This window comes from Cucurbita moschata, unplaced genomic scaffold (assembly GCF_002738365.1).
Source record: "Cucurbita moschata cultivar Rifu unplaced genomic scaffold, Cmos_1.0 Cmo_Scf00014, whole genome shotgun sequence".
NCBI classification, from domain to species: Eukaryota; Viridiplantae; Streptophyta; class Magnoliopsida; order Cucurbitales; family Cucurbitaceae; genus Cucurbita; species Cucurbita moschata.
Window position 1 is genome coordinate 3155465 of NW_019268530.1, and position 9509 is coordinate 3164973.

General features: G+C 32.2%; 2 protein-coding genes across 2 annotated transcripts in view; one reads left to right on the plus strand and one right to left on the minus strand.

Annotated features, from left to right (window-relative positions):
• LOC111452717 (ubiquitin-conjugating enzyme E2 7) overlaps positions 1-3199 on the minus strand; it is a 6864-nt gene extending 3665 nt beyond the window's left edge. Inside the window, exons 1-4 of the mRNA XM_023093563.1 lie at positions 3052-3199; positions 2827-2929; positions 2240-2337; positions 2052-2152 (exon numbers count right to left, since the gene is read on the minus strand). Coding sequence (XP_022949331.1) covers positions 2052-2152; positions 2240-2337; positions 2827-2929; positions 3052-3097 — 348 coding nt within the window. The 5' untranslated portion in view covers positions 3098-3199. The remainder of the gene's footprint in view (positions 1-2051; positions 2153-2239; positions 2338-2826; positions 2930-3051) is intronic.
• Positions 3200-7001: 3802 nt separating this feature from the next.
• Positions 7002-8193, plus strand: LOC111452188 (osmotin-like protein). Its single transcript, XM_023092774.1, has one exon. It carries the CDS (start codon positions 7058-7060, stop codon positions 7808-7810), a length of 753 nt encoding a protein of 250 aa, XP_022948542.1. The 5' UTR covers positions 7002-7057; the 3' UTR covers positions 7811-8193.
• Positions 8194-9509: the final 1316 nt, after the last annotated feature.

Consider the following 9509-nt stretch of genomic DNA (forward strand, 5'->3'; position numbering starts at 1 on the left):
TTTTTTTTTTTTTTTTTTTTGAAACAAGGAGGTCATGCTTTAAAGTCGCAACATCAGCCCTTAACTTAGAAGGTACACACCTACAATTGTTCATTTAGGCATATATAGTTTAAAAGAAAAAATAAAAAATAAAATCGTACTAAAAAAATGTGTACATTAAGTCTCCATCTGAAAATTCAAGAAAGACGTAATTTAAAATCAAGATACTTCATAACAAAGAAATGCATATCGTCATAAGTTAATTGACATACATAAAGGGTAAAATTATTATAGCACTAAAAGTGGATGATGTTAAATAATTCATGGAGGATAGGAACATGTACTGATTGAAAATCAGGAAACTATTTGAATCAATCTCATGCCACAGATGATCCACCAAATGTTAAACCAGAATTGAACATACATTCTAAGGCCCAATTTTTAAAGAAATTGGAAGAAATGGCTATTATGAAAAATAGCCAAGAATTGTTTTCTTATGAAATATGGCCACGGCATTTTTAGGGGCACATTTTCCTTCCATTTTTAACCTTGTAAGCAACTTGATGAATAGGCTTCTTAACTTGTGAGTGCGTAACCAAAGATACATATTTTCCAAATTTTAATTTCACAACCCCTGGAATTGTGTAATTAATTTTTAAATTTCACATTGCCTTTCCAAATCTAATAAACTTATTGTATATTATAAAATTGATTCAAACCTTTTACGGTTTATTTCTTTCCAAGTCTAAAATCTAAATACACTATTTTCTATTGTGGCAACCTTCACGATATTTCTTCAGTCAGTTGCATCACCAACTCCATTGATTACTTTCAATTTTCTATCAACTTTTAGATATCTAGATTATTGGTATACTAGGAATCCTAGTATTGAAGTTTCTATCTACCCTAAATTTTCAATGAGATTTAATGATCTCACAAAATTATGAAGTGTTCTTACTCATTTGTATGCATGATGATTACCCCTCAGATTTTTTTTAACAAGACTAAGAACATTTGTTTTGAAGATTTGGTTTGATCCTGTTTTAAATGTTCCCAAAATATTAGGTATTTGCATGTATGAAATTCTAATATTTTTTAAAATTCAACTAAATATTTCTATTATGTGAAAGTTAGATTTTGAGAAAATTAAATCTAAGTTTATTTTTCAACTTTCCAGGTTTTAAATATGCCTCAATTTTGAATTAAGTTTTAGTAATTGTAAGAAATCTTCATGCTTATTTGGGTATGAGATTAGTTGTTTTAGATTTGATTTTATATCTATTTTTAACTACCAAAAAATTTTGATATTTTGTTGTCCACATGATCCCTTGATTTATGAGATTTGTTTTAATTACTCAAATTCCAAGATTTAGATCCATATTTTGCTAAATAATTCCTAATTAATATTCGATTATACTGTTTGCTAACTTATCCAATAAAAAGGTCAGTTGGACACATTTCAAAACCTGCACTAAAATTTGGTCATTCATGTTGCTATCCCTAGTTTTTAAAGTTTTCCTATATATGACATATCCCATTCTCATCTTATTATATGCTGAGACAGATAAGATGACTGGTAAAGTTTTTAAACCATGTAAGTGATGTGGATGATACGCATAATAATACTACTAAAGATACAAATGTCAGATAAATTTCTAGACTTATCAGCCTGAGAGTGCATATGTTATTTACAATCAAATATTGCTTCTCCAAGTATTCAGTAAGATGAAACTCTAGCACTCAAATCTCATGAAAACTGTATCTCTAGAATATTTATATTAACTATTAGTGCTGATGGAGGAAGTGAAAACTCCAAAAGAAAGACATGAAATAACAAACGGAAAGAGAAAGGAATGTCACTAGGAGAAAAAATTAAAAGAGAAAGGAAAAGCAACTTAAAATTGTTCAATGAACCTTCCTAACCAATCATCGTCTACAGTCCAAAAGTGGGTCCACACATTTAAGAATAATGGGGTAATGGGCATCCATAACTTCAAATTTTAATTTTTAAATCAATTTTACATGAAAATGACGAAATATTTTTAAAAGAACTGATAAAGTAATATAGATACCGTATGAACAGGGGTCCATCGCTCACTAGCAAGCTCATAGCCATTGGGATCATCACCAGGAGGATGAAGGATTGAAATACAAACACGCCCATCAGGATAAACTACAATTTAGTAAACAACTTCAATCTCAAAATGCTTCAATGAGAAGAAATAGAACATCAAATAATATAATAACAAGAGTAACAGACCATTAGGATGCCAAAGCTCAGAAGTAAACTTCACAGACGGAGGACTATTAGGATAATTTGATGGAAAACTCATAATGGCATTAAAGAAACCCCCCTCGCTGCAATAAGATTATTATAACATCGTTAGATAGATATTCCGACATTAACCAGTACAAGAATAACCAAACTAACTTCACGTGGTCAAGGCTGGAAAAATATTAGAACATCCAAACATCCGCAAATTAGAATTTAAGGGCGTTTCCTTCCCAGATTCTGGAAGGAGAGAAAGTAAAAACAAGAAGTGGGCAATGAAGGACGCAAAATAACAGTAACTAGACTAAAGCACAAGAGAAATAAGGTAAATCAATACCTAAAACATTAAAGGCATTAAAATCTCCCAATTCTAATCCAAGAACAAGATAAGGAAAAAAAAAACCCCAACTCCCGAAAAATTAAACAAAGGCCACAATCCCAAATCTTAATTAAATTCAATACAAACCAACAATACCAGGTAATAACAAACAGTATAAACCCTAAACCAAACCAAACCAAACAAAACGGTCACATCTACAAAACAAAAACGAAAATTCGTAGCAGTATACACATACTAAAGCGTATCAGGGGGGCCAATAATCGTGACACTCCATTCAAATATATTGCTCTCATCGACAAGACCAGCGGAGAAGCCATCGACGGGGTTCTTGCAGAGATCTGAAAGGCATGAAACAGAAGGTAACAGGACAGTTGAAAAAGGAACATCGAAATAAACCCTACGAGTCGAGGATTTCACAGAATCAGATTAAGAGAATCGAATTCATGAAAATAAAATCCACCTTTAAGCTGCTTCTGAAGGAGGAGACTTGCTTGAGAAACAGCCATGGAAGAACGGTTGGATTCGGCGAGACCTTCGAGCTCCTCGATTGCGAACGAACGGAAGAGGAAGAGGAAGAGAGAGAGAGAGAGAGTAAAGAAATCGCTCCGTTACGTTATTTATAATTATATAGACGAAAGTTTACGGAATGTGGACTCTTTGGCCTGTGTGGGTCGGGAATGGAAAAGAAAAACGAATAATCGCCAATGAGAGCATGCCACGTATACGCATTCGGAATCTCATGCATCTCTACGGTCCGAGTACCCCACTGGATTTTAACTAATTATTCTCCCTTCCACTTCACTGAACGCATATCTTTTCCAAAAATTTAATAAATATATTCTTTTAGATTCGTCAAAATTAATATATTAATAAATAATATCAACAAATTAATATTAATAAATATCAATGACGGTTAAGATTTTCATCTCTTTCATCAGATTTGCCTATTCACTTCTCACCAAATTGCTATTAGATTTTAATTGACACAAAGATTGTATAATTGTAATTTAATAAACATTTATAAAAAAATAAGTTTTTAACAGAAAAAAGTATATTATAAAAAAATCTCATAAACTCGATAATTTAAAATGACTCGTACAAAAAACGCAACTTTCCTATTCTATGAAACAAAGGTGTGAAAGATAATATTAGGAGGTCGGAGGAACCAATTCTCTATATTCGAAAATTGAAATAGAAAGATGATTTGAAAAATAAGGACCCCTTTATTCCAACATGCAACTTGGAAATCTATGCTTAAAGTCCGTATGGGTATGAATAGGAGTGGTCACCTAATAGGGCACATTCACTCCCATATATATTTCAGCTCTTGATTCTAGGTGATATGAATTAAGACATCAATCATGCAATATAAATTACAGGGAAAATGTTTTTAAAATGTTGTTCAAATTATCTCCAAGATATTGCAATTCATGTCACATTAAACAACAATCAAATTTCATTTATTTTTTTTAAGAATCTTTAATTTATTTCAAGACTTCTATTTACCTCGAGGTTACATTTAGTTAGAACTCTTAAAATGTCTCATTAAAGGTCAAGAGTAAACTTGATTAAAAAAAAAAGCACTTGTGCTCTCCTTTAGCCAATTGTTAAAGTTTATTTCTAATTCTATGCGGTTTAAATTATATGTTTAGAACCATTCAAGCTTGACATGATTGATGTTGATTGTGGAGTAATGCCTTCACATATTTGATCAACAAAGTAATTCAAATTTTACATTTCCTTAAAGTTATTCCTTATTACTAGGGGTTGTATATGCTGTATTTATATCTTCTATGTAGCTCTTTGCCTAAAATATTTTGAGTCAGTACAAATCTAAGGAGATGTCGAGGGGAACACATTTTTGTGCGTACCTAGATATAATCATGTGAGTGCAAGCACCAAGTTCTTCCGTTAGCATTATGGAGATTGTTCTTTTGTAAGATGATATTCTTAAAATGATTCTCAGCATAAAGCAGTCACCTCAGCTGTTGTTCGAGGCTTGGTTCTTTGGATGCTTGGTGCAACAAAAAGTGAGCCAAAGTAATTGTTTAGGGAGAATGAATATGAGCTCAATATTATTCGGCCATGTAAACACATAAAGAAATGACCACAAAAGGGGATTAGCCAATAAGGCTCTTTGGTAGACCCTCAAAGAGCCAGCTAAAGGGTCGGCTGAACCAATCTTACGAGAGGTCGATCTAAACGAACAACCTTTTTTAAGTTCGATCGAACCCTTAAATCAATCCTTCATGGGTTCGATCAAGTTTGGCTCGACATCTTCTTGGACCTTGAGCTAAATTGTCCCATCTTACTTGGCCCTCCACCAAAGTGCCCCGCTCAAAGCCGCATATGAATCTTTTGACTCAATTCTATGGTTAATTTTTACCCAAACAGTAATTATTCTCTATTTATAATTTTTTTTAATCTTTTTATCTGTTAATTTTAATAAAATATTTTAGTCAAATTAATGGGTTTGAAAGCAATATAAAATAAAGAATTTAGGAATTAATTAAAACTAAGTAATAACCTTAAAGATTTAGTTTGAAGAGTAAAATAATACAATTGGTTACAGTCAAAATTACTATCAAATGGTTTTAAAATATAGATTAAAATTACAAAATAATAGCCAAAATTATTATCAGATGGTTTTGGAAACAATATAAATTAAAGAATTGAGGATTTAATTCAATATGAAATTATAATTTAATGATAAACTTTTAAGCATGAATTTTATCGAAATTATTTGATCTATTGAATATAAAATTTAATTTTATATTGAATAAAACTCTAAACTTTTAATTTTTTTTATTTAACCTATCTGTAAGTATAAAAATCGTAAAATTGATGGTGGGTTACTAGAATGCAAATTAAAAATGCATGAATTTATTAACTATAAAATTGAAAGTTTAAAAATTAAAAAATATATTAAAGTTTATCCATTTTATTAGATATTTTTTAAAATTTATGAAGTAAATAGAGAAAAAAAATATATAATTTAATTAAATTTTAAAACAAAAATAAAATTTAACCCTATGATCTTTTTTTAAAAAATTAAATCTATTTTTGAAATTTAACCATTTCGCTTTGCGCCTGTATTTAATAATTTAATAATTTAATAAAGATGTATTTAATAATTTATTTCATATTTACTAATTTAATTAAAACAAAATAAAATTTTAATTTAATTTAAATTAAAACAAAATTATAATTTATTTAAATTTTCAACAAAATAAAATTCAACCCTATGATATTAAAAAAAAAAAAAAAAGATAAAGATGTATTTAATAATTTATTTCATATTTACTGATTTAACTTGAAAGAAATCTCCACCAACAACATTAATTATGACTAATAATTAATCTAAAATGATAAAAAGTTTACCAAGCAACTCAAATTAAAAGGAAAATCAAATTCCAAATAAGGTAAAAAATGCTTAATAAAGGATAAAATCAGACCAATTTAGAAAGAGGCCAAAGCCAGCTTCATAGATGGAAGCTAAGGACGAACAAATCACATTATTTTCATTAAATAATTTTTATTTTGTCTCCTAATTAGAATTAGTTTATTTATTACTTTAAGATCCATATACTTAGTAAGGTAAAAAATTACTTTATAAACTTTAAAAACAATTAAATGTGTTTTAAAGTGCTTTTCGCAAATCCACTTTAATTATGAACACTTTTACAAAATATTTTGTTTTAATACTTAATTTACAAAAAAGTAAAGAACATCCTCGAGGATTCTTGAAGAACCAGAAAATGTTTAGTTTAGATAAGGGGTAAGGATTTGTTAGTCATTAGGTGTTACAAAAGTTTGTATGATATCAAAATAAATCAATTATTAATGACCACTTTTAATTAAAAAATATTTTAAGTTTAAAGTACAGTGTGAACATATTAAAGAACACAAATAAAAAGAATTTTTTCTTATTTTAAGTTTAAAGTAGGGTGACTAACAACGTATGTTTAATATAGGAGAGTTACCTTTACGATCAAAGACTATGAACGTTGAGATATATATATTTTGTTGTTTAAGGCTTAAGACTATGATTAATCATATTTGATTGATTCTAAATATGCAATCAAAATATTAAAGTTATATATATATAAAAAAAAATTAGACTGACCGAGCAAAAAGAGTTATCTCAACCATTTTTATCCATAAACATTCTGTTTTTTGTCATAGAAAATAACCTAAATCCTAAAAACTCGATCAACTCAACCTAATATGAATTATTTTTATTGGGTTGGATTCAAATATGTGTATATATATTTTTTTAAGATTGGGTTGGACCAAATCAACTCAACCTAATATGAACAATTTTTAAGGGGCAAAACGGTCTTTTCCTCCTCTGTCCTAGCCCAACGGCACCACTTTTCCTCTTCCCCCTATAAAACCCTTACCAGATCCTTCACTTCCTTTCAACAACTAATCTCAGAGCTTGCTTTTCTCTGTAATCTTCATCAATGGCGTTCTCTTCCCTCTCTCTCTCTTTCCTCCTCGCTTTACTTTATCTCTCCGAAGCCACGTCTCCGGGCAGCGGCCTCATGCTGACCCTGGTCAACAACTGCCCGTACCCAATCTGGCCCGCAATCCAGCCCAACGCCGGTCACCCTGTTCTGGAACGCGGCGGCTTCTTCCTCCCATCCTTCTCACACCGCTCCTTCCCAGCTCCCTACGAGCACTGGTCGGGCCGAGTCTGGGCGCGAACCGGCTGCGTCGGTCAGAACGACTTCCTAACCTGCCAGACCGGTGACTGCGGCGGGAAACTCGAATGCAACGGCGCCGGTGGGAAAACCCCAGCCACTCTAGCACAGTTCACCCTCCACCACGGCCACAAAGATTTCTCCTCCTACGGCGTGAGTCTAGTCGATGGCTTTAACATTCCCTTAACCGTGACCCCACATGAAGGCCAAGGCGTGTGCCCTGTGGTGGGCTGTAAAGCCAACCTCCTCGAGACGTGCCCACGTGAGCTCCAGGCCCACGCGCCTGGCCAACACGCTAAAGTGATAGCCTGCAAGAGCGGGTGCGAGGCGTTGAACACTGACGCACTCTGCTGCAGAGGGCAATACAACAGCCCAGAGATCTGCAAGCCGTCCGCGTTTTCATTGTTTTACAAACACGCTTGTCCATCCACTTTCACGTACGCCCACGACACTCCATCGCTGATGCACGAGTGCGCCGCTCCCCATGAGCTCAAAGTCATATTCTGCCATTAATCAATCCATCCCGACATACCAACCCGGTTGCTCTGTGTTATGGAATGTAATTTAGGATTTCTTGTGGTTGTTAATCCGTAAGTGTTGTGTTTCTGTCTTTGCCACTCTTGTTAAATAAAGGGCATTAAAAAAAATTGTTTTTTTTTTTTGCTTTTTTTGAGAGATCTGAGGGAGTTTGGTACAGAGCAGCTGAGAATGAGAAAGGTAAGTGGGGGTGGCTGTGGCATAGGCCAATCCAATCGACGGGCTTCTGGCCACGGCCGTAAAATTAGGAAGTTGTTTCTTTTATGGCTTTTTCACGTGATATGCTGTGATCCTTGCTACTGCTTGTACCTGACCTGCCATGTCTGGCTCTGTTTTAAAGAAAGTTAAAAAGTTTTTTTGAAGTCCACACCCAACAACGGCTTTATCTACAAAGAAAGAACATATATAAACAACAAATTTGGTTCGAATGATTTAAAAGTTTCCATATGGTCCCTACCCCGTTTGAATTTAGTATTGAATACTCACTGTAGTTAGTATTTTTTTTTTTTTTTGGCTTATGCTGTGTGAAACCCACCACTTTAAGAGTGTTATTTGAATACATGTACTTTACACGTGTCTTTATTGTGTGTCGATTTAATTTTTGAACTTTAATAGAGTAAGAATTTAATGGATACTTTATAATAAAATAATGAAAATTTAGAAAATTGAATTGGGTAGGACAGTCTCTCTTCCTCTCTTTTCCTCTACAAACTCATATTGTTCGGTTTGTGTAATAGAATCCTCAAGTGTTAAAGAAATTGTGAGTTTCGAAAGTGTAGTCATAGTGACTCAAGTGTTGAACAAAGAAGTTGTGAGCTTGATTAGGAGGAAGCTTAATGGTGTAGTTTGCTTGAGGACTCTAGAGAAGTTGTCATTAAGGAAGCTTCAGAAGGAGTTCTTAAAGGAGGCTCAATGATGTATTTTGTTGGAGGAGAGAATTGTTGGAGTCTCTCCTTGAGTAATGCAGCGGAAGAACACGAGTATATAATTTAAGAACACTATCTCTATTGGTAAGAGGTTTTTTGAGAAGATCAAAAGTAAATCCATGAGGGCTTGAGCTCAGTGGATAATATCAGTGATCTCCATAAATTTATGCTCAAAGTTCATATTCTAGTATGACTCGAAGAGAGAATCATTTTCCATAAGGTTTCATTGTTCGATTTGATTTGAGTTTAAACCATAAAATTTTGGATTTTGCATTGAAGCACATGTTACATTTGAAGTTAGATTAACGAAATTAAAATTGAACTTGAATAATCTAACTAATTACATTTGAACAAATTTTTAATAAAATTTATGATATCGAAATTTCATTTTGAAAAAAATGTCTATAGCACGTCATGAGACACTATGACAGATGAGACTTGACTCAACTATTTAGGTGCATTTCCACAAGTTCGATGAAGTCTCTTGAATAATAGAGTAAAAATGAAATCCTAATTTGATGTTAAATCATCACGTAACTAAAATATCTTCCCTTAAAATGCTTCGAAGAGAAATTTAAAAAATGAAAAACAATAAACTTTGAATAAAATGGGTTGGTATCATATCATGTCATATATCCATTTTTTCTTATTATTATTTTTACAAACAATGGTCATAAATCACATACAATCATGCCTCATAGGTTTTGAGCAAAAAAAAAAAAAAAAAAAAAAAAAAAAAAAAAAAAAAA